General features: G+C 42.0%; 2 protein-coding genes across 3 annotated transcripts in view; one reads left to right on the forward strand and one right to left on the reverse strand.

Annotated features, from left to right (window-relative positions):
* The window catches only part of LOC149787872 (LHFPL tetraspan subfamily member 3 protein-like), a 46,967-nt gene extending 25,433 nt beyond the window's left edge, over nucleotides 1-21,534 (reverse strand). The window contains exon 1 of one of the 2 annotated variants that reach the window (XM_089974106.1): nucleotides 20,985-21,534. In XM_089974106.1, the coding sequence (XP_089830232.1) occupies nucleotides 20,985-21,483 (499 nt within the window). In that variant the 5' untranslated portion in view covers nucleotides 21,484-21,534. The remainder of the gene's footprint in view (nucleotides 1-20,984) is intronic. The other variant, XM_089974108.1, reaches the window with a different exon arrangement.
* A 1,944-nt stretch (nucleotides 21,535-23,478) lies between these two features.
* LOC149787873 (origin recognition complex subunit 5-like) overlaps nucleotides 23,479-26,082 on the forward strand; it is a 79,090-nt gene continuing 76,486 nt past the window's right edge. Inside the window, exon 1 of the mRNA XM_089974109.1 lies at nucleotides 23,479-23,620. Coding sequence (XP_089830235.1) covers nucleotides 23,507-23,620 — 114 coding nt within the window. The 5' untranslated portion in view covers nucleotides 23,479-23,506. The remainder of the gene's footprint in view (nucleotides 23,621-26,082) is intronic.

Genomic DNA, 26,082 nt, shown 5'->3' on the forward strand with positions numbered 1-26,082 from the left:
ACAAACACAAACACACAAACACATACCCTCTCATTTTTTAAGAAAGAGTTAGTGTTTATATTTACACTACTCTACCTACACACATTGGCAAATCAATCTTTATTTCTTTTCTAGAGTATTGGGTAGCCCTGAAAAGGGCTGTTTTTTGAACTCCTGATGCACCTATCTAATGGTTGCACCTTCCTGACCTGGCGCCGCACACGCATCTTCTTCCCCAGTCTTCTTTCACCTTTCTTCTGGGGAGCGCAGAGGGAGGATGATTCGCTTCAACACCCCAATCCTCTGTCTCGGGAATATTGAACGACATCCTCTCTTCTCTTTTCTTTTCCTCTTCTTCCCTCTCTCTTCTCTCCTCCTCTTCCTTCTTTACTCTTGCTTCTTCTACTATAGCCTCCGCTGATAGTTCGTTTACTATGCGCCTGGCATATTCCAGGTGCATCTGGAGTTCTAACAGTTTCACTATTCTGCTATTCATTCTTCTGGCTGTGTTGATCAATCAACAAGGGTAGCTAGACAGCGAGTTTCAATTTATAGTGAAAGCGCGGACGTGATGGAAAACATCCCCCTAATAACATAAAATTGATCTTACCTAGATCATGAACAAAAAAACAACAACGCGCGGACCTAAAAGAAACACTCACTCACTTTTTTATGCTACCCATCACTATTGTAAAATTTTTTATAAATCACTTCAATAGACTATCCACATACTCAAGACAATCCAATCTAACCCCAAATATACACCTCAAACAGCCCAAAAAAAACAAACATCATTTTAATCTACTATCCACACCAACCTACTTTATCACTTACAAACACAATCACACAAACACATACCCTCACATTTTTTAAGAAAGAGTTAGTGTTTATTTTCACACTACTCTACCTACACACATTGGCAAATCGATCGTTATTTCTTTTCTAGAGTATTGGGTAGCCCTGAAAAGGGCTGTTTTTTTTGTTTTGCTATGGCAATCTTTTTTTAGTTTCTAAGAATGTGATGTCCTCTGAGGATAGACTTTCTGGCGATAGGTCTGCTTCTTCGGAAAGAGAAGAAGAACTCTTTGGTGTCGATACGACAATCGACAAAGCCTCTGTCAGCTTCAGGTTGCTGCTGCTGTTGCTGTTGTTGCTGCTGTCTCTGAAGTCTGTACTTCTCTGTCCATTCTTCTTTCTCCCTGTTCATTTCTTCTCTGAAGAGCTCTTCTATCAGGTCTTCAGTGATTTTTAACATTCTCACATTCTCTATTTCTTCTGGCTTCGGTATCAGACTGTGTCTGACCCTATGCAGATTCACGTAGGCTTCGTTGAGCTTAGCTAGTTTGGAGCACATCTTCTTAGGAGGATGAGTCGACAATGGATGGCTAGACTGGGAACAACCCGGTTCTTAAAGTCAAAGCGCGGACGTGAAGGAAAACATCCCCACACGGTTTTTTCGAGCCGCAACGTTCATGAGAGGGATAGTAAGAAATGAAAGAGCATCAATCCAACATTCTTATAGCTGAACAAACCACAAAAGCATTTTTTCAAAACACAACATTTTTTATTCAAAAATCACTTAACACTAAACAACAACTCTAACATTTTTAACAATAATCCAACACTATAACATCAAACAATTTTTTTTCAAATCACAAACTTTTTTTCTCATTTTACAACCTACTTTAAACAAGGCTGACAACGTTGTGAATGAAATTGTGATTTCCACTGTTGGAAATTATTAGGCCATTGATGGACACTACGTTTCCTAGCTTGAGACAAAAGATAAGCATAATGGTCACAAAACCATCGATCTACTTTCACATCGTTTCTAGCAGAAGAACGAGGATCGAAATGAGTCACTAAATGTTCTAAGGAATAGCCCAGGCTGCGATGATGCAGAAAATACACACAGTACTGTCCACACACCAAGGAATCTGTGCCTTGTAATTTCACATTATTGAATCGGGTGGTTTGAGCATTTCTTCTCATAAAGTCGATGATATCGTCTTCCAAAGGGGGCAATCCGTACGAATCGAAATATTCCACACATCCTTCTTGAGGAAAGTAGACGGCTACCCAGTGGGTTCCTGGGAGATGACTGTCATCCGTGTTGATCACGTAAGCTTGATGGTCTTTAGGTTTGCGATGAGGGAGTTCATCTTTAGCACAGACGACAGGATTCCAAGAAGCCGTATACGAACTGTGGTTCAAAAGGTAATAAAGTTCCCAGGTATCCATTTGTGTTTGTTTTCTTCTTCTTCACAGGTAATAATACGTTGTCAATTCAATCCTGACTTTTTGCTTGAAAATGTCTGACGAATAAACGGTTATTCGTTCTGTTTCCTCACTCTGATTCAGGAGAGCTTCGATACGATGGATCTCTTGAGTGGTTAATGGTGGACAAGAATGTTCACGCAAGTCTTTATACCACTGGTGCAACACGTCTTTGTTCGAGATGAGACTCCAAGCTTCGTCCAGATACTCGTCCAATTTTTCTTCTTGACTTAACATCAGGCATTTATCGTGTTGAATTTGACTGGGATGATCGTTTTGACATCCATAGCAATTTTTCTTGATCAATTCTGTTATTTTGTCGACCAAGTGTTTGGCAAAACAGGAGACTAAATGGGCTTCTTGTTCTGGCCATCTCGACTTCATCATGATCACTTCTTCTTCTTTTTCTACGGTCTCCTCACATTTCATGTCCAAAGTGTCTCCACTAGGTAAAGAGGGATAACAGTCTTCCATGGTTTCTAGTAATCTAGAATGACTTCTCTCAAACTGTTGATTTCTATGGTATTATCGAATTCGGCATACAGGATGACGTTCACTGTGTTCTCTGGGGGTAGTGGACTCGCAAACTGAATTTCCACACGAATCTGGCCAGATTTTATAGGGTGGAAATGTCCCTCGTCGCTGCCTTGGTCTGGAGTGAAATCGAAAGCCCACAAAGCGTAGCCTCCTGCATAATCGTCGTACATAATGCCGTGACTGGTGTTGGTTCCTAACTGTCCGGTAGCTTCGTACAGGGACAAGTACGATCTCAAATAATTCTTTGCGGCACCAAAGTTAGGCTCAAAGGGTCGGGTACACAAGGTCTTGCCATCGCGACTGACTTCGATCTTGGACACATTGTAATGATGAAAGTTGAAAGGATTTTCGTGGTAGGCTCCGTTGAAGGCTGAATTCTTGACGATACCAACAATCAAACGTTTGGGTAACTGTCCTTGGAACAGATGATCTTCGATCATGGATCGCTGTCCAGCAGGAATGGTGAAGGTTTTCACTTCCACGCGTCGGATTGGATACTTGGCGGTCGTTCTGCTCAATGTCTGACTGATGTCGTTACCTACTTTAGGTAACACTTCTACGCGATGCACGTAGAGTCTGGCTTCTTCGATTTTGGTTTTGTAAGGGGAATTTTCTGCAGCCATCAAATGGAAAGCGGCACTGCTGCGATTCAGTCTCAAGCGGATATCCACCCCGTTCAGCAAATACTTTTCTTGTAACCACATGTCTAAATGCAAGCGATCCATCAGTTCTAAACTACGACTTAGATGAATTTTCTTTCGTCGTTCTACAAATCCCGTTGTATTTTGAGCATCCCCAGCAACTGTAATGCTGTTGAACTTAGTCGCTTGGTCAGGTTTCCATGCCACGCAAGCATCCAGATGAGTGTTCTTGGCTTCTTTTCCGTACGTCAAGAGATTTTCCAGGTAGGCTCGATAAGGGTAAGTATCCATGCTGCTGCTGACCAGTTTGTTATTCAAGTACAAGTCCACTTCACTAAACAAGGAATGCATGAAATTATTGACGGGAGCTACTACATCATCATCGGCTAGGTCAGCGTTGGGTGGTTCTAACACTTTCACTTTTAAGTATAGGTAACTGCTATTCAGATCGATGTAATCTTCGGGCTGTCCTTTGATTTCAAACTCGATGGGAGCGGAATCGGTCAATGAGGAGACCGGGTGAAATTCCACCCACTGGGATTCTTGCATCGTCATCATGGTGGGGGGCATGGCAAACATATCCAGTTCCGTCTTGGAACAAGCACAAGACTCTCGGTGCATCATTTTTTTTGTTCTTTCTCAATAATCGAAAACGTCTAAGTCTCAAACGGTTCTTCTTTTCTTGGCCTTTCTAGCTTGAAGCCTGGTGAAAGGGTGTTTTCTGCGTCGTCTCTTTCTGCCTTGTCCTTGCTGAATGCCTGATTCGGTAGCGTGCAGGGCATTTATAGGTGTCTCTCGTCGGCCTAAAATGTCTTTGCCCGTTTGTAACAAGACATTTTTGCCAGCCCTCATGAAGGCTTCTTTAGGGTTTTGTTTGTCGATGATGACATTTTGGAGAAATTCTTTGCCTTGCGTCAGTGCCGCATCTTTCAAGGCGTGCAATCCGCGTGTCACCATCGGTTTCAACACCGGGGCCACCGAACGAAAGGCCGATTTTAACATGTCTCCTAAACCGTGTCCTCGCTGTCGTGCAACCCCTCGGTACACTGGATACATGACTTAAGAGTCGTGAGAGAACCGTTTTCGAAAATGGAGTTTCACCGTGACTTTTCCTTTGGTGAATGGAATATTTTGTCCCAAATCTCCTTTTATAGTAATGTTGACCGTGTCCAAATACGACTTGCTGACAGGTAAATAGTGAGGATGGACAAATTCGCGGTGGACGTGGTAAGTGTTTCCACCTTCCTCGTCAGCGTTTGTGCCAGAATCCACTTTGAAAGGAATGACACGCAGTAACGGCACGGAGGTGTGTCCCACCACGTTGTACTCCACCACATCGGAATACACAAAGATCAAATTCAGTCCCTGGTTCAGTTCTACCGGGAAACGAAAATACCTCGCAAAAGAGTCGTTGTCAGAAATGACTGGTAATTCGGGGCTTTTTTTTTGTTCTCCTATCTTCCTCAGCTCCGTGTCACCGCCCAATATGTCAAACAATTCAGGACAAAATAAGAAAGACATGAATTTTTTGGACCCCTCAGAAAATTTCATCAGAAAGCGACGAGCTATTTTGTGGTATTCCAGGGTGACACTTTTTTGGACATTCCCCAAAGCTTTATGGAACACGCCATTAAACTTGGAGGCTATGGCGCTGACCAAATGATGACCACTGAAATAATAGCCTGGGGGTAAACGTTTTAGTGTTTTGATGATAGACTTTATTGGTATATGTGCTACTAGTCTTATCCAACTCATCTTGCAATGGTTTGTCATGAACTTCCACCTTAAAATAATTTTGATTGGGAATGACATTGTGGACTTGGGTTGGGTGAATCATTTCCACTAAAGCCACTTCCCAATGGGCTTCGTGATCTAAGGGGATGGCTTGAGGTAATTTGGCCATGTAACAGCACAACATGTTATTGGGAAACACCTCCATGGAACTGTCACTGGGTAAGGTTAAGTAAAATTGGTTTTGGTGACTCATAATTCCAGAGTTCTGTGGCTGTCCGAGGGGTTAGTGGATGTCAGAGGCGTGTCTCCGCCCAAAATGGGGTTCTGGTTGTGGTTGTTGGAGTGTGACTGGCACTGGCACTGGACACAACGTTCCCGTTCGAGAAGAATTTCAGGGAGGGATTGGGAAGCAGGTAACCGTTGCAACTGCTCAATAAAATGGTCCACAATTGTTTGTCTCCTTGTTGCAAACTCAAATTGGCAATGGCTGCCCCGATGACACAATACACCACGAAGATTTGGCAGAAAAAGACGATTTGCGTTTTAGGCACACGTTCTCCACACCACACCCACAAGGGTTGTTTTTGTAAATCTTGCACAGAAGAACTAGGGGAAGAAGGACTGGTCGACGTAGCTGCGTCTGCTGCTGTGTGAAAGGGCATGATGGTCACTTCTTCTTTTTATAGTCGATGACTTGCGAAGCGTCGATCCAAGAATCGAAACTGGGTGGATATCCTTTCCAACGTACTTTGACTTCTTTGACACGTTGTTTGCCCACTTTACGGGTTCTGCGTTCGAGAATGCTTTCGATGTCGTACACGTCGTCTTCTTTTTTGGTGACACGTTGTAACTCGGGCAAATAAAACGTTCCTTTGAGTACTTCTCCGTTCATGTCTTCCAATTTATAGACGGCAGGATGACGGCCATGTACTCGTCCAGTGACGCGAAACAGTTCGGTCGTCCAGTTAGGTAAGTAACCTTTGTCAAAAGTGCGTTTGGTTTTGCCAATGCGCACCCAATCTCCTACGGTCAACTCTCCACTTTTCTTGGGGACAGCCCTCGTCGGGGACGTACCGAACAGACGCTCAAACACCAGCACTTCGTTGTCGGGAGTCACGTCTTGCGGGGCACGTCCGATGCTTCAATGGTAAGATTGGTTGTACACTTGCACCAGGTGCGGTAAGATGTCGATGTACTTCAGAGTGTGGTGATGCGTAAAATATTTCCACATGCGTTCTTTCAAAGTGCGTTGAAAACGTTCCACGATGCTGGCTTTGGTTTCGGGATTCTCGGTGGTAAAAAAATGAATGTCACGTTTCTTTAATTCTTTTTGGAAAGCTTGGTTCAGAAATTCGGTGCCTTTGTCCGTTTGCCATCGAAGAGGGCGACGACCGCTTTGTTTCAACACCCGTTGCAGGGCTCGCACTAACTCGCTGCTCGATTTGGAAGTCAAGGGCACGACCCAGGCAAATTTGGAAAAGACGTCAATGACACAAAACAAATATTTGTAACCACGATTGTAGCTGGCCAAATGAGAGACATCGGCTAAATCGGCTTGCCATTGATGATCGATGCCTTCCACTCGGGTGCGACTTCTGGCAAACTTGCGTCGAATGGGTTTGTGCAAAGTGTAGGTAGCTTGTTCTTGTAACCATCGTTGCACTTGAGGTAAACGGAGACTTTTCAGTCGCGTTTTGGCAGCACGATACAATTTTTGAACTCCTGCGTAACCTGCAGGATGCGAGGGATCGTAGTAAACGCTGGCTAAGACTTTTTCCATTTTTTATTTTGTGTTGGTGTGTTAATAAGTCACCCACTCTTCGGTGATGCTACTTTGGGTGGGTCGAAAGGGTGGTTTGGAAACGGATTTACGTGTCCGATGGGCTACGGGAGTAGAAGTCGAAGGTAGTGGTGGTGGAGGTGGAGGTGGCAATGGAATGGCTTTGGTTTTCTTTTCTTTTTTCGCTTCGGGTTTCCCTTCTTTCTTTTTCACTTCTGTCGAAGGAGGCGTGGACATCATCTTTTTAACCCAAGCTTTCATTTCTTCTCGTTGGGGTGTGGGGGACGGGGTCAATAAGGATGCTGCAATCTTACTCGAAATGGGAGCTGCTGACGGTGTTTGAAACACTTCGCGCGTCTCTTCTTCCTCAGGTCTTTGTGGGGTAGCATCTCTGGTGACGGTTGGGGATGACAGTAGTGGTGGTGGTGGTGGTGGTAATGATGATGATGGTGCTGGACTTTTCATCAAGGTCTTAAAATCTTTCAGAGTGGGTAAAGCTGTTTCGTCTAAAGCTTTCTGGTGAAAGAGTTGCAGTCTTTGCAAGAGTTGACTGTACTTTTGCGATTTTTCTGTTTCGGACAAATCTTGGCGATCCATCAAGGATTGCAATTCGTGTTGTAACTGGGACATCTCGCTCAAATTGGGATTGGGAGGTAAATGCGGGGTGCGTTGTTCTTGCCACCGATGGTATTCCATCAATCGTTTGTAAGGCACTAAAGCTAGTTTTTGTCCTTCCATGGGGTTGTCAGGGGTGAATTCTGAGATCTTGGGACTTCCGAAGGCCTTTTTATCTTGCTCCCACCAGTCCTCCCAACATGGTTCCCAAGACTCCTTTCAGTATGGGGCCTAACAAGAGAGGTAAAATGCCTCCACGTTGGACCAACATCTTTTTTTGACGAATGGGAATTTTCTTTTGAACCATTTTCCGAAGAACGTGACGATGTTTGCCTAAGCATTGTTTCTGGTGTTTGGACAAAGGGATCGTGCCTTTCAAAACGTTCAAACAACATTCGCACACGGTATCGATGACCTCTTTGGAGGCCGTTTGAATGAGTTTTTTTCGTAGGGGTGGAGAAGCTTTGGACAGGACAGATAACATGTCCCCATGTTTGGCTAAACGTTGTGGCAGTCCTTTCCTTTTTTTTCCTTGGGGTTTTCTGGAGGGTGACATTTTTGCTTGTGGGTTCCGGGACATTCACCGAACAGACACTAACGTCGATGACTTAACGCACACCCTTTTATCTTTTTTGGGGACTATCGCTTTGTCATAAAGGTGACAACGTTTTTCCGAAAATCGCCAAGGAATCCTCCCCTTTGTTGACGCCTCTTTTTCTTGGAACGACTGTGTCTTTTCTTAGGGTAACGTTGATGCTTGGCTAAGCGCTTTGTCGGATGACGCGTCTGCCTTTGTCTCTTTCTTTTGTGGCTTCTTGGAGGTGACATCTTTTACAAGTTCACTGATACCCCGACTTGGTCACAGGTCTTTTTATACTGGAACGCGTCGCCACTGATTGTCTTTACGTCGTATCAGTTTGAGGACAGGCATGACACGTCGTGCAGGGGTACGCAACGGACTAAATCGAGCCAGTTCTTGCTTGGACAAATCCAGTAAACTTTGTAACATGCCCGATCTTTGATGGACTTTGATTTTGGGAGAAGGTACTTTGTGAGCAGCAGCCACTGCTGCTAAATTGGAGGGTCCTGCCACTGGGGAAGTTCTTTTGGGGGTCATCAACGGAGATGTTCTTGGTGTGATCAACGTCTCCAAGTACTCTTCAGTTCTGGGTGTCATCTACGGAGAAGTGGATGAACGTGAGGATGCCGGAGACGCAGTCACTGCCGTGGCAGGTCGTGGTTTGCGAGTGTAAGGTTGCGTCCTGGCTGAAGTGCCTCTCTTGCGACTAGTTTTCTTCTGTGGACTTTTCTTTTTCTGGGGACTTTTTCTCTGTTTCTTTTTCTGGGGGCTTCTTTTCTTTTTCCGGGGTGGTGGTGGTGGTGGTGTCTGGTCAGAGGAGGGTCCTGCCACTGGAGAAGTTATTCTTCTTGGGGACCTGGTCTTTTTCTTTTTCTTCTTGGGGCTTCGTTGAACTTTTGTCTTGGGGATAACTTTGGGGGCATTAGGATCCCATCTTAAGAGTGAGTGAATGATGACCCCTCCTAGAGTACCGCTCCCTCCAGGTTTCAAAATGATTTGTTTTTTGGTTTGAGTGTCAATGCGGGGATCGGCCAGTTGGACCAAAGCGACTTTGTTTCGATCGAAAAAGCGTTGGGTTTGATGAGGAATCTGAATGATTCCTTGGAGTAATTGACGTGCCGTCACCGTGAACCATCGTAAGACTTCTTTGAGACTAGCTTCTAAGACACGAGCTCGTGTTTGTGGATCTTTTTCTCGACTGATGCCATACAAGGCACGAATCAATTTGACGGGAAGATGCGACTGAAGGGACGTCATGTTCACACTGTGTGAGACAGACGAAAAAGGGTTTGAGGTTTTTATAGATTTTTTTCATGGGGAGTGAAATGAAGTCGAGGACGGAGACGTGTACAGGACAGGCCCTCCGTCTTGGCACCAGTGGTGAAACAAGTGGGTACGAAATCGCAAATCCTCGGGAGTCGTAGGTTTCAAATCGACGAGTAAATAGGCGTGTGGCGTTTGAGTGGCATCGTCGTACGCCTGAGTCAGCCAAGGCGTTCCTAACTGTTTGGCTAAGACTTGCACTTGCGATTTATCTCGAGGGCTTTTAAACAAGACCACGTAATGTGCATTGAGACTGATGGTGCGATGGGCTTTACTTTGTTGAAACAAATTTTGGGTGATGTAAACGACACTGGCATTACGGTGATGCCCTTTGTGCGTAAACCACAATTTAATTTCTTCTTCGTCTTCTCCTAACATGTCGTCGAAAATGACCAAATGGGTTAGACGGGAGTCAGAGACGATGCCATCGTCTTCTTTAGGAATGCCTTCCACAAACACGATGGAATCGCCTTGACTTTCTCGCAAGAGGCTGTACGCCGATTGCCACTCTTTGTAACACCACACGATCCGTTGAGGGGGCCGATCGATCAAATGATGTTTATGTTCGATCAAACGTTTGACGAATTCGGTTTTGCCTGAACCGCTAGGTCCAGCAATGAGCATGTTAAAGGGATGGCGAAGATACAAAGCCTCCCAACTGGCACGATCTAAGTGTTCGTCGATGACTTTGACAGTAGAGGAAGAGGAAGCAGAGACAGCAGAAGTAGCCATGGTGTGAGAAATGTCACTTGTGACACGAAAACAAACAAGACAAGAGTTTATATACTTTTTCAGAACACGTTTATTGAATGTTTTTTTTTCAAACATGAATACGAAAGACAAAAATACATAAAAGCCAAAGGCTTAAGTACAAGGATAAAAGGCACATGATAACGATGAACGTGGAATAAACACAAGTGTCTGTACATGTTTTGGGTAATGTTCTAACCAGTTCAACAGGGGGTAAGGTCACACAAGTGTCCTCCCGAAAGGGTCTTTCAGGTCTGTCCACGACAGTCCTGTCCTGGGTGACGGGTTCTTCTGGCACCGTCACTAACACGGGTTGAAAAGTAACTTTTTTCCTTGAACAACTCTCGTGCATACTGGGCCACTTCTTGGGTCCAAGCCTCAAAACCCCATTCTTTCCAGGCACGGACATCTGTCCAATGGGGATGTAAGTCACAAGCTACACACACATCGTCATACACGTCTTGGGTAGCTAAAAGTTGACGAATCTTTTTTTCCTGTTGAGGTCGAGAAGTATCCAGATGAAAACGCAAGGCTTTGAGCAAAAGGAGTTTTTCGTGACCATTTAAGGCCATGGAGGTGGTAAGTACTGATCGTAAAGAGTCCACAAGGAATCGGCTGGTAAACGAAATCCCAGAAAACAAGTCACTAAGACACACACCACTTGTCGTCCCAAATTGAATGGATATAGTTCTTGTAATAATTGATGGTAATGATCCACGGTTTGAATATGGTCATTGAGTTCCTTCCACGGAATCTGTTGGATGACATGTGACATAAACCGTGGCATGGCAGCCTGTTTTTATATTCTCTTTTTTTCGGATGCAATAGACGTACTTTCTAGCCAGATATCTTCGTTCTCCAGTAGGGAATCTAAATCTTGCATACTGTAACCGAAACGTCAGAGTTCGTTTAGGTGTTTCCTCTTCCTCTAAGTAGATTCCACGTAAAATATGTTGGTAATCCTTTAACTTGTCTTCCTCAATGCGTTGCACTAGGTGAATCTCGAAGTAACCATAATCATGAACATGTCGATCATTAGCGACCTCAAAGTTTTGAACAATGTCTGACCATTGAAAGAATTTCTGACGAATCAGTTCTCTTATACCATTCAGGTACCAGTGGTTAAAGATCTGGTGACGTATCGGATGCAGTTGTTCTTTACGTTTGACTTGTATTTTGACCAGCTCTCGGTAAATGCATTCTCTCAATTCCACAGGCAAGGCACGAATGTTCTCTAGCAAAGTATCCATGAATAGGTCATACTAAATCCTCTTTGGTCTGACACAAGAAATGTACTGTTTGCACAAACATGGTTTTACTTCAGTGTCGAATTTAAATCGTTGAGTCACTAATCTACACATTACAATTCGTTCAGAAGTTTCCTCTTTCACCAAGTTGACATTGTGTTCAAGATGTTGGTAATTCGTTAACTCTTCCTCTGGAATTCGATGCAGTACGTTTACAATGATGTAGGTAGAATCGTCCATACCAAACCAATCCTTTTTAAAACTAGAGGATCGTTCATCAATGTCTGTCCAATGGAACACTTTCAATTGAATCAATCCTTGTATAGCCTTCTGGTACCAGTGGTTCAAACACCGGTGACGTAACGGATGCAAATGTTCTTTACGTTTCACTTGTATTTTGACCAGCTCTCGATAAATGCGTTCTCTCAACTCCACAGGCAAAGCACGAATGTTCTCTTGTAAAGTATTCATGAATAGGTCAGTCCGTACAATTCACAAAAGTAATCCACATAGTGAGTAATTTCTGACCACTGCCATTCAGGGTAACGTCCAAGAATGTCACTGAACTCTTTTGATGTAAATGGTCTAAAGCGATACAATAGGAGGAATGCACCCTTGACCCAAAGAAATCTAACACACTGGTTGACTTTTTTCACTTTCCTCTTATGAATTTCTCGACACAAAAGTTCTACAGTGACCCATTGAGATTTCACTCTGGCAAACCCCTGCCAAACTTCCTTGTAAATCTTCTCTTGCAGTTCTTTAGGTAATGATTCAATATCGTTTTTGAAATGAAGTTTAAATACTGGTCTCGGTGATGTCCAACATTTGACTCCTAACCAATCTGGTTTCTTCTTCGTCAACGACATGGTAAGTTACTTCAATGTCTCGGTCCCACTAAGGGTAAGTAATGACAATTCGGTGACCATCGAGCATGTTCTACGTAGGCCGAATCTTGCGGTTCCCAGTGGTGAAGTGACACACCGCAACTGAAGCACTTGACTTTATCTCCTTCGCCCAAGTAGAAAAATCCGGCTCTGGCTAATTCTTCGGGGGTCGGTCCTCCCAGATACTTTGGCCATTTTCCTTTGAACGATTGAAGACGATTTTCAAAGTCGCAGTATTCCGACAAACGCACAGGGAACGAATATTCGTCTTTCACAGGTTCGTTTCGATGAGGGCTGGGTGACAGGAACAGGAGTTTGCTCAGGGCTAGATGACATCCGTAGGGAGGTAAACGTGAAGGTCGACATTCCCCTTTAAACCCGGTAAAATGTCAAAGAGGACGAGCGGCATCGCTTTCGCATCCCTCAGGTTTGACACGCACAGCATCACTTTCCATGATAGGGGCAGTGAGAACAAAGTTCCCATGATGCTTTACGGCATCGCTCAGGTCACAAGGTACAGCATCGTATCCATCGCAAGGCTCACAATCGCACTCGTCTGCAAACTCCGTTACGCAATTACAATGGTAACCACATGGACAATCGCAGTTTCCTTCCGGACATTTTCCGTCGCAATGTCTGGGTCTTATCCATCCAGTATTAGTCACACTAGAGGAAGATACAACTTTTTTACAATCCCCAAACTGGAACGATGTCTCTTTCAAAGTATTCATCTTGTTCGCTCAGTCTTGGTAGTCACAATGAACTATCGATCTTGCCTAGGGTTCCTTTTTTATATACAGACCAATACCGACGTGACCGTACGGTAAGGTGAAATGATTGGGAAGTCGAACTCGCTTCTGGTATGCAATTTGATAGACTTTTTCCAAGGGTCGACTGACGATGTGGTGAGTGGGTAAACGTACAATCTTGTTCGGTTGATAGGTGGTCACTTTAAAGTTTCCATCCTCTCCCGATTGCAAGGCTTCTTTCAATACCCCAAAGTTGACCACTCGACTGGTACGATAATTCAGAGTCAGTCCTTTCACTTTGCACGTCGTGTGCACTTCTCCTTGTTTGTCACGGTATTCGTAGCCGTAATTTTTGGGACCGCCACTGACAAAACTTAGAATCTTGTCGTCGGGATGCTCGTCTGTCCAGGCTCCTAAACGGTCTCCTTCGATGTTAGGGTGATGTTGAATCGGGTGATGGATGTAAATGCAACTGTCCGTGTCAAAGTACAGGACGCGTTCTTCTAACAGTTCTAAAGCTTCGTACAATTTTAAGCGAGCATGGGCTGTCACGTAAGCCGCAATGATGACATTTCCAAAAGGGTCGTCTTGTACAAAGTCCAGATCTTCTTCGTAATTGACCAAGATAAAATTCTCTCGAACGACGTCCACGTGTTTCATGTATTTGGTTTTGTCGTGAATCATCTGGAAGTAGCGGGAAGGTTCTGTCAAATATTCCGTCTTGGGTAAACACGGTCGTTGTGCCATTTTACCCCACAAGCAATTTAACATCACTTTGGCAAACGATCTCCTGCCTTCGTTTTTCTCGATGTGGTCTAAAGTGATGCCTTCTTGTTCGTAGTATTTCTCTTTGAATTGTATTTGGTCTTCGGGAGTGTGACACCAGGAAGGATAGCCGCTGGCTTCTTGCTTCAGTTTCAAAAAGGCATCCACGTAGTCTGCAAAAATGCCTTTCTGACTGGGATCACCCTTGTGGTATTGTTGTGTCTTGGGAAAGTGGCAAATTTCGTACACTTCTAACAGTTGGTATCCCATGTCCAGAGCTTTGAACAATTCTACGCTGACCCAGGTTCCCGTCAAGGCACGTTCTTCCTGGGTGTGCTGACAAGGTTGGTCTTGGTTGCACGTTTCGGCACAAGTACAGCACAAGGGAAACATCAGTTTACCTTGACAATGGTGAGGTAAGACGGGATGGTATAGGTTCGTGGGAGGCAAAACTTTACACTTGATCAAGCCTTCGTATTGTCGAATGTTTTTCAGGTCGATGTGTTCCGTGAACAATTGTGGGTGCCCTACAGGAAAGCGACAATATTTGCACACGTAGGGATACAGCGAACACACGTCCAAGTATTTGATTTCTTCTCCTTTCTCTTCGTCCGCTTGGTACAGCAAACAGGTGGCATTGGTCCTTCCTCCGTACAAACTATCCCTCGGGTTCAGCGGGTCCATGAACTGGTAACTTTCCACGAGGCGTTTAAACTCGGGATCGGTTTTCAAACGGTGATCGTACTCGTGTTCCCACATTTCCACCACTTGGTATCCTTGCTGTTCTAACTTCAAGCGTCGCTGACAAGTGTCCTGGTACAAGTCTTCCATGGTTCGTTGCAAAAACTGATTTTTAGTACCACGGTCAGGGTAACAAACGGGACATCCGTGAAATAAGCAACCGTTAAACTCGTACACGATCTTGGGGTTTTCTAAGTCCCAGCCATCGACCGAATACGTTCCGATGGTCTTTTCGCCCCCTCCGTTGCGGGCATGCTGAATCCACTTGTCTTCCTTGTCGCACAAGTAATGTAACCAACGTAGGGCTTTGACCGAGTATTGACGTTTGACAAAGTGGGTCGTTTGAGGACTGATGACAGCCACGGTGTTTTCAGGCATGAATCGTTGTCGATACACTAAGGAACACGCTTTGGCAATGGTGCAAGCTTCTTTCAAAGGATCGACCCCTCCGTGTTCCATGAACAGTTCTCGAAATTTTCCACAGCAACGCCGTAAAATGTCCACGTCGGAACGACAATACTTTAGCATTTCTTCCTGAAAGTCGAAAGGGTCCGAGGCGTGAATCTGGTACCAAGCGTAGAAAGCTTCTCGTTGTTCGGTACGCATGTTGTCGGGGTCGTAATAGTGAGCCTCTGGTAAATGGGGTAGAACGGCATGTTGATTGGCTTCCGTATTGAAAAAGTGTGGAAAGTACCCTTTAGCCATTTCTGTCATTCCAAACGTTTTAGGCATTCGACTCAAAGGCATGGCCAAATAGCTCATCGAATCTTTAAACTGTACTTGTCCCACTTGCATGAAAATGATTTTGGCTCCGTTCAAAGTCACTTTAGGACGCTCGGTGCCTTGTTCCGTATAGTACCTCAAAAGAAACTGTCCATCGTATCCAGAGAAATTGTGAGCCATCACCGTGGCATGACGATGACAATCTCCGTAACGTTCGATGTCCTCTTGGCTCCACGTCTTGTCGATGGGGTCTAAGACCCATTGGGCAAAATCGGCTAACGTGTTTGGTCCCCGAAAGATTTTTTCACGCCCTCCGGGAATCTTGCTGCAATGAGGGCAATGACTGAAGATAGGTTCTTGAATGCACTTCTCGCACGCTCGATGAGCCACGCAGAAATTAGGAATGTGAATGCCAGTCTCTTGCATGCATTCGAAATCGAAAAAGATGAAATTGCCTTTCTTCTTGTGACCGTCCTCTTTCTCTGTTGGGGGTTGGTATTTTTGCACGTAACATTCGTGTTCCAAGTCCACGATGTGGTGACAAATGTGACATTTTTTCTTTCCTGAACATACGTGTGCCTTGGTATTATTGGTACGTATGACTTGTTCACACGTAGAGCACAATCTCAGGAGTTGACAAGCACATTTTTTCTGTGAACCTTGCGTCTTCAAATGTTGTTGGTAACAGGTAGGGCTGACAAACGTGCGCAGACAAGTGGAACAAGGCACTGGTTCTTCGCTCAGACAGGGTGAAGAGGCCAAACATCCTGTGCATTTCGATCCACAATGCTTGTGTTGCTCTCGATTGTTATAACCATGGTCACATTTCTCACAGTAATAAACGTATCCCAGGAATCCGGTGATACTGGTAATGGTATCGAAATGGTCATCGTGATGATAAATGTATATGTATTTTCCGTCCTTAAAATCTTGGCCTCGAAACAATAGAGGCCCGCGCATTTCTTGAGGGTGCACTTTCAAGGTGTATCGTGGAGCTAGGACATCTTGCAATTTTTGCATCTCAGGAATGCCACAGGGTGTGTCTTTGGACAGGCCAGCTTGTTGCAACAGGAGTTCTGCTTCGCTTCGTTGTTTGGCTCGATCGGATCGTTGAATAGTGTTCCAGGTTCTTTTCCATTCTACCGTGTCGTTCTTGTTGGCATAGGTTCGTCCCACCACGATGGCACGGGCTAAACACATCTGGTCATGAGGGTTGTTAATTCGGACGAGACTCGTTTTGGTGTTGCGAAGGTCGTCCACCAATAACATCTTTTTGCGTCCTGTCCCTTGAGGAGGAGAGACGTGGGTCATGTCCAGTGTGGCTTTACCATCGGTGATGTCAAACTGATCATTAGATTGTTGTACGTGTTGAATCTTGTCCATGACTTTGGAAGCAGTCAATTCTGCAGGGGTGCTAAACTCGATCCAAACAGGGGATTTCAAACCGTCGTGTTGTATGGAAAGTCTCAAGTGATCGTCTTCTTTGGGTTGACATTGTCGCTTGAGTGAAGTGAGCAAAGAATCCCACACCTCAGTGATGAACACTTCTGCTTTCTCTAACGGCACTTCAGCCTTGAAATCTTTAAACTTCACCGTGTATTTGTAAGCCATGGTTCTAAATTTTCTAGAGGAGCGCTTTTCCGTCTCTCGAATGGAATAGTACTTTTCAGGGTTGACAAAGGGTGGTGAACTTGGTTTAGAGGGTTCGGATTCTGGTTCACTCATGTCCTCTTCAAAATCACTGGCATGAATTTGTGCCAAGATTTCAGCCCTGGTACGAGGCGATAGATCACGTTTCTGCCTCTTACTTTCTTCTTCTTTCTTCTCGAATGAATGGGATCGTTTCATTTTGAAAGCAAAAAGTCAAATGACTCAAGTTCAAACACCATAAACTACTTTATAGTCATAGCAGACCAGCGTATATAAAAGGGTGTGTGTCTTGTCCTTTCACTATTCATTTCACTCTCAAGCCGAGCACAACGATGGAAGAGACTAACCAGATGGAACGTTTCGTCAGAGCTTTGCGAGGGGTCATTAGAAAATTCTCTTCAGACCAGCCTACGGACTACTCTCCTTCCTTTAGAGATAAAAGTCAAGATACTTGCTATATCTGTCAGAAGAAAGGGCATTGGTCTTCAGAGTGTCCAGACCGTCAAAAAAGAAAAAAAACAGGGGATAAAAAAGACAAAAGTCAAGATACCTGTTATTATTGTAAAGAAAAAGGACATTGGTCTCCAATTGCCCAAAAAAGAAACAAGAGGAGTCAGAAGAAAAGAGGAATTCTTCAGAAGAAGAGAGGGATTCTTCAGAGGAAGAGAGGGATTCTTCTGAGGAAGAAGAGGAAGAAAAAAGACAATTCTATTTACAAGAGGCAAAGAAACAGGAGAAGAAGAAAAGAAGAAGGGAAGAAAATGAGGAAAAGACGGTGAAGAAATTTAAAAAACAGAGAGAGTAAACAAGGAGAAAGAAGAAGTCAATGAACTTTTTATTAAAGTGTTGTGTTGTGAATTGGATTGTAAAAAATGGATAAAAGAATAAATGAATGATATAAGGTAAGTGTCTTTGAGTTTTGATTTTAAAATAAGAACGTACACTCACGCACTCATACACAGACACGTACTATAAGGGTAAAATGGGTGGGGTTTTTTTGAGTTATTGGCAAATTGAAATTGTATTTCTTTTCGAGAAATGTGGGTGGCCCTGAAAAGGGCCTTTTTCTTCATGGTGAAGGGGTGAGTTTAAGCAATCAACTTTAACTGCCTTATGCCTTTGCCACGGCCAAGGCCTACTTCTGGACTGCGTAATGTTGATGATGATAATGATTGGGTTGAAATCACTAAGGGTGGTACGGTAGGCTTAGTCACAGGGTTGACGTGTTTAGCTCGGGAAGGTCGTATTCTCTTCGGTCGTGATAAAGAAGTCTGATACATTTGTTTCAGACTTCTTAACTCCGCTAAAATGTCCAACAGTACCGTGACCGTTTGATTTTCACTCTCTTGTTTCTTTGCTGTTACTTCTTCTTGCTGTTGCTGCTGTTGTTTTTTTCTTACCTCTTCTTCTTGCTGCTGTAGAAGAAAAACTTGTTCGGCTTCCTTTTGTCGTTGTATAAATTTCTCCAATTCTTCTTTCTGTCTCTGTCTAAAATTCTCCACTTGCGGTAATGAAGAAGGTAACGAAGGTTCCGGAACAAATTCTTGCGAGGAGAGAAAATCCACAAAATCCCAATTCACCTCTTCTGAAAGTAAGTCCGGGTTCCCTTGGGCAGTCTCCCCTGTTGGTGCAGCCCAATGGATCGTTTTCTGAGTTTCCGTCATGTTGAATCACTGTCGCATAGATTGACTGCACACAAGCGCTAGCGAATCTATATAGACTACGTGACGTCACAGACTGCTCTCTTCGGATTGGATGCGGGCTAACTGAATTCTGTAACGCGTGTTCGGATTGGTGAATGAACTCAATCCGTTTCAATCCTTTCTGTCCCTATAAATAAGCGTAGTTCACTGCAATGATTCACCTATTCTCGGAGCCTCAACATGTGGACAGACGTTGAATCTTCAACCCTTGTGTCAACAATGATGTTCAGGACGGACATGCTCATGTATGTCCGATCCAAGTGGACCGTTGTCCACAGGACCAACAGCAGCCTGTGGATAAGAAGAGTCTATATAGAGAGACAAGGTTGCCTCAAGAGGACTCTGATGTATGGCCCTGCTGTAAGACGAAGTTTGAGGAAAAGAAGATGTCGCAAATGCCCTTTATGTTAAGGGCATATTAACATAAACCAAAGGCCCTTTTCAGGGCCAGCCATATATCTCGAAAAGAGATAGCCTTTCCATTGCCTACCCCTTTTTTTAAAATTTTAAAAAAAAATCCCATGTTAAATTCCCCTTGTACGTAGATTGACCCACGATTTATTCCCATGTTAAATTCCCCTTGTACGTAGATTGTCCCACGATTTATTCCCATGTTAATTCCCCTTGTACGTAGATTGTCCCACGATTTATTCCCATGTTAATTCCCCTTGTACGTAGATTGTCCCACGATTTTTCGCCATGTTAAATTTCCATTGTACGTAGATTGTCCCAAGGGGTTCTGTAATGCTAATTCCCATTGTACGTAGGGTATCCCCCTTCACTACTAATATATGGCTTAGTATAGATTGCGAGATTCCATAGGTAAATATTTCTTGATTCTGCTGAGAAGGGCAATTTTGGATGACAGTGTTTTACAAAGTTTATCAATATGGTCATCCCATATAACCCTGTCCCCAAATCAGTTCCATTTGGCAACCTTTTACCAGCTGAAATAGCAAAGGATCATGATTTGGTAAACTTGGATGGGATCTGTCCACTCTAAGATTAAAGTTAAACTTTTGGCCAAATTGCAGGGACAAGTTTGATGGATTGAAACATGGCAGTCACTTTGATTGCCAGATTGTTCGGACAGAGGAAGTGAAAAAGGGATTTGAATTGTCACATCCCATCTTATTTACCCTGGCATGGTTTTGAAATAATTCCTTCCATAAGTACAACATTAGACATGCATCATGGACTTGTCTACACTACTAAACATGGCACAGAGAAATGTAGCTATTAAAACAAATCAGAAAATGGCTCTTGAGAAAAGTAAACTAAATATATCTTGATGAAGGGTACAGTTTGACATTATCAATAGCTGAGAAAGAAGAAAATGTTTGAAAAAATTATGAAAAATTCAAAAAATGTTTGGGCCAGTAAATATATACCAATACAGTGTTTCCCTTTTCCACCATTTATGCATCAGATATCCCCAACTTTTTAATTTGACCCCCAGTTTTGGCACCAAGGTTTGTTTTTTACTCAATCTGAGCCCCAGTTCTGACACCAAGGGGATATATTAGTCTCAGTCTTGCAGAAGTGGGATGCACTGCAATAGCAATGACTAGAAAGAAGTGGATTTTGATGAACTTGAAAAAAGACTTTGTTTGAATAGGAATATAATGTACTTTTAAGGTCTCATGTGTGTGTGTGTGTGTGATTTGGATTTTCAATTTAGCTTTAAAAATTTTTCAGTCATATCGCTACAATGTCTGCAGTGTGACAGTTTAGAGTGATGTCTATCACTGGGGCATTATGTTGCAGACATGTAGCATGACGTCCCACCCAGTCACATTATTCTGACACCAGGCCGACCAGTCCTAACATTAGCCTCTTAATGCTGAGTGTCAAACGAGGCAGCTGTTATTACCATTTTTATAAGTCTTTGATATGACTCAGCCGGGGATTCAAGCCATGACCTCCCACATCAGAGGCGGACATGCTCAAATGGCTAGGGTCTCATGAGTGACACAGGTGACGTCACTACACAGCTGCACTGGGTGGCAAAAAGATATGGGACTAGTGAAGGGTAGTGCTAAATGAATGTAAACCTCAAAATAATTTAAATATTTCAACCCATTATATTCAGATTTGTGAAATACTTTTAAATTTGCTAAATTTTAATGACTATCTGCCCTGTCCACACTAAATGTGTGTTTTTGTGACACCTAAACTTTGGTCCAGATGACCAGTCACATGGTGAGTTCACATGAACATTAAAGACGAAATTGTACTATACCATACATATGGTGTTTAGGGGTGGGTCTAATATGCAATAGTTTTCATAATATTTGACCTACCTGAGATAGTTTGCAGAGACCCACACAGCAGGAAGACTCTATTCTTTCTGAAGCAGAAGAAGAGAAGAAGGGCTCCAACCACAATCAGCATGAGGAGAGCTGACAACCCACATAGTACAGTGGATGCTTTGAAGCCTTCAGTTAGAATACTCTGAAACTGCTGAAAGGAGCCAATGCAAAAGTACTCCCCTTCAGTGTTGGCATCATCAGGGATGCAGACCTGGTAAAGCCCTATATAGCCATAGCCTTTCCCTCCAGATTTATCACCAATCCACTGAGGTGAAGAAAATGTTAGGACATTCAACACTGTGAAGACCATTGACAAAACAGCCCACGCAACAGCAAGTGCTCTGTGGTTCTTGTTAAATCTGAAGGCATAGAGAAATAGAGTGTCTCTGTCATATTTTTCAAGCGTCATCTTGCTTGTGACCTCAAAAGCAAACGAATTATGAAATTTAGATGATTTGGGTGTTGGTCCTTGATCACTCCTTCTCACCATACAATTGTGTGCTACCAGTTCACTTCACCAGTGCTACATCAATTATTTCTCTTGATATTACACACCAGTAAATTGGCCAAATCTACCTAGGTGAATGTGTAGTCATGCGAGGAAAGTATCTGGTGTATAACACAAGGTGTATAATACAATTAGACTTGTTGAGCAAGTCTTTGTGAATTTAAGCAATGAGCAGTTTTTGATTTATTAAGTGCAGTGTTCTTGAGGAGAAAGAATTCAGTGGGATAGTATAGGTATACAGTTGTTGACTTGCCCCTTTTGAAAGTCTTTCTAACTTTACATAGTAATTGTATATGAGTCACTATTCACAGGTACATGTGTGTCTTGTAATTTACTAGAGAAAATCGTCACTGATATTAATTTGTGAAAGATACTTTAGTCCCTAAAATAGTCTTACCTCCTGAAGTAGAACATTTTTCATTTAAATACTTTCTAATTTTTTTTATCAGCAGGGATCACAGAGCAAAGGATTGGCTGTAGTAGAAAAAAAACTGCTTTAGATAATTCTGTGATCATTGCTGTTTGAAACTATTATCACTATTTCATCCTAAAGAATATTTGCTGTTTGAAACTGTTATCACTATTTCATCCTAAGGAATATTTGCTGTTTGAAACTATTATCACTATTTCATCCTGATGAATATAACTCTACTCTTTTTTTCATCAGAGTGATGCACTCTAACATTAAATTGAATAATTAAAATGGATTTAAGTCATTACCAGAAAATCCAACATTGTATATACAATTTGGGTTAAATTCATCAGACAGATCCATAACTTTTTGATTGGTAAATGCATAGGGAACAAATCGTTAATAATGAACTTAGCATTTAGTATCACCTGTATGAAAGTTTACTTTTTTTTTCCAGTATGACTTCACAGTAAAAATGGTGATTTTAAAAAAATGGTGCAGATAATATGCATTTCTGATATTTGGTGTTTGTTTGTAATCTGATAATTTAAAAATAGTGCATTTAATTGGCATTTTCCGATATTTGGTGTTTATTTGTAATCTAATGATTTGAAAATGATGCAGATAAATGGCATTTCTTATATGAATCGGAGCCTCCTGTACTGGCTATACATCCCAGTAGACAAATGGTTTGAAAGATGGGGATGGCTGTTGTTGTAGTGCACCATAACAAACTTGAGATGCTTATTAGATGGAGCCTCCATTTATACCACAGAAATTGTGATCATTCTAATATCTCAGAAATACATCGAGACCATTTCAAACCCTAATTTATAATCTAATTCCCTTTTCACACTGAAAACTTTATAAAACCTTAAATCAAATAATCTGTTAATCTGTACATATTATACAGAAACTTGATTTACTTATAAAATCAGGAAAAAGTTTTCTGTACTGTTGGCAATTCACATTAGGATTGAGGGTAATGAGAGGGCTAGTAAAGACGTCAGAGCTGTCCCGTAGTCAGTTGTTTTTGAAAGGCATCTTCTTTATACTTGGCAAAATATATGGAATGGTTACATACATATATCCATGCATGAATGCATGCTTGTACATGCTGGATACTTTTACAAGACGCAGGTATTTTAGTTTCTCATATATATTTTGCAATGGAAATTCAGACCTATAACCTTTTTTTGTGCGTTGCTTTCGAGTTTCATAATACTTCAGTTTTATGAACTGTCAACAGATTGGCTCTTTTTAACAACTGAAGCAAAGGTGTTCAGAAATATAATTTTGAAACTAATATAGTAAAGCATGTCTTCAAAGAGCAATGCTGACTAAAAGTGGTTTTAAAGGTGGGTTTTTCCCATGCTAAAGGTTATCAAATTATTTACTGTTAGAATTTTCTCATATATTCTTTGCTTTTGCGTGAAAGATTTGTACAGAGGTGAACTATTGTGTGTAGTGAGAAGTTGTTCCTGAAATGCTGTTCTATACAAGTTACTGTCCTTGATATGAAAGTATCCATTAAGACCAATTTCACTTTATCTCATTGCAGCAGTTGATATTAGGTACCAGAAATTCTTAATTATGGACATGGCTTCGGCATCTTCAGAAGATCTGGGAACGATAATAAATGAGATCATAGAAGAAATTCCCTGCAGACAGAAGCAAATCTCAACTCTCATGTCACTCTTTGGAAAGGTAAAGGTCTATGTCATTTCTTTGGATTTCTTTTTTCCAGATGCATATACATGTACTTTTTGGAGCAAGCCTACTCAGTTGGTTAAGTGTCTTTCTTGTAATTGGTTGATTGCTTGTATAGATCTCCTTGCCCATTTACTGTTTCAATGGTATTTGAAAGGGTCTATTGGCACAGTGGTTTATTTATACTTGCAACCAGCCATAAGAGAATGGGTTCTATTTTACAAGCATCTTATGAGTTACCTCTGTTTTAAACAAATAATTGTGTCCATCTGTATTGGCCATATTCTTGACAGTTAATTTCTTCGGAAGCTGTTGAGATATCTTCATGAAATTTGCTATGTATTTGTGTCATGACAAGAGTTTATCACAAATGCAAAACATGTTTTGTTGATCCTAAATTAAAATGGTTCTGATCTGATGTCTAATATGTGGGCCATCTTGAAAATCTTGTTTTCACTACTCCACCTAAATGGAAAGTCAGAAGACTGCTTATGTTGACTAGTTTGCCCAAAATGAAAATGAATAATCTTCAATATGACCACTGTTGTGGCTGTCTTGAAAATATTGTTATCTCTACTCTTCCCAAATGGATGGCTATCTCAGCATGGGGTTTTCACCAGTAGACTTCTTATGAAACCTAGTTTTCCCAAAAAGAAAATGGTAGCAATCATGCATTCAGTATGGCTGCCACGAAAATCTTTCTGTCACTAATCCCCCTGAGTGGATGATCATATAGGATTTTTGCCAAAAGCCAAAAGTCTTCTAATTACATGTATGTCTAATTTGTCGTCCTTAATGAAAATGGTGCTGATCCGATATCCAGTATGTCTACCACAGCAGTCAGTTTGAAAGTCTTTTATCAGATATTTCAGCACTCATTATTTAAAAGGTAGAAATGGTTTTGTCTTAAATACCTGGAAATTCTGTTGGCCCAAAAGAGTATCGGTTATGTATTTAATTTTGTTTGTGTGCATGTGTGATGACATGAACGAAACTGCTACATTTACCAGTTTCCTTTTTTTCAGAAGAGGCATATTCTCTTTTGTTCAAAATTGAATTTCCAGGCATGTAGGACTACATAACTGATTCTCAGTTGTACAACGTGGCTCCCTTTGGGGGCCACAAAACTCACCTTTTTAACAACCAAAAAACCTTGATCACTGTCTGATACAGTGTGACCCCACTATATTGCACGCTCCGTTATAAAGCAAATTTGGATATAACATGGTCATGGTGTGGCTCCCGAAATTTTATATACATGCATTTTTCTTGCACAAAAAAACCCCAATTTTTTCTGAAAAGTACGCAAAGAAAACCATAAAGCGTGTATTATCATTTTGGGGAAGAGATCGCTCATGAATAATACAAGACGATCCTGGAGTGGCTCCTGAAATTTTATATATATTTTTCTCATACACGAAAGAAAATTGTTCCTTCGTAAAAGTACGAAAAATAAATTGTAAAATGTTTATTCTAGGATCACGTAGGGCTTCACCAATGGTGACATTGTTGGCTGTTTAAACTTGTATATACAACCATTGGTTTGGAGTGGAGAAATTCAGAGGCCCCAAGAAAGGAATTCGCAAACATGATACAAAATGCACTGAAATTTATCTATAAACAATTTCATTGTCCATATTGACAAGCCATCTTAACACTGCATTGTTATATCATAATCAACTTATGTTGACGTTGAGCATAAGTACTGTATATTGTGAGATATCCGCTTTCTTTTGTTGTTGAGATTTCTGGTAGTGGAGATCAACCAGACGAGGCATTATCTCGTAATCTATCTTTTGTCAGATTTTCGGCTGCTCGCTAGTATATAACATATTTACATACACTGACATTTTTGTGTGGATGGTATGTAAAATTCCTCTTCTTTCCACTCAGAATTAAATCCTTCAGAACACCCACATGTTTTGTACTAATCCTTTTCATCAGACCAGAACACCTCTGTCTCTATTTCCCGTTGACCCTTTGTTAAATTGAGTGGAAGGCAGCATCACTCTGCAACCACAATGTAAAAAAAAAAATCTTACTTGTTGGATTATTCAATAAGCAGGGTGGAACTGTAACTACAATTGACTAAACAATGGCCAATTTCTTTTTTAAAAATGTACCCTAATAAAATAGTTTGCTGAAATTTAAAAAAAAATATTACCTTTGAAGCACCGACTGTTGTGAAAATGTACTAAGCAAATGGAAAAAAATCAGTCTCTGTAATGCAGTACAATTTGTTGATGTTTCCACCACAGTAAGAAACATGGCATTTGTTTGGTTCTCTAAAGCTGGCCTTTAGCGCTGACTTCAATAGCGCATGCATATTTCATCAAGGAAAGTCGACTACAATCTTCAATAAAAACAAAGAACATTTCTTCAAAGAAGTCAGTACCAAACTTAAATAATAGCAATGGAATCTGAAGGATTTTTGCATTTTCCATCGTGAGTGGAACACG

The sequence above is a fragment of the Sinohyriopsis cumingii genome, chromosome 11 (genome assembly GCF_028554795.1).
Source record: "Sinohyriopsis cumingii isolate HCF-2022 chromosome 11, ASM2855479v2, whole genome shotgun sequence".
Taxonomy (NCBI): domain Eukaryota; kingdom Metazoa; phylum Mollusca; class Bivalvia; order Unionida; family Unionidae; genus Sinohyriopsis; species Sinohyriopsis cumingii.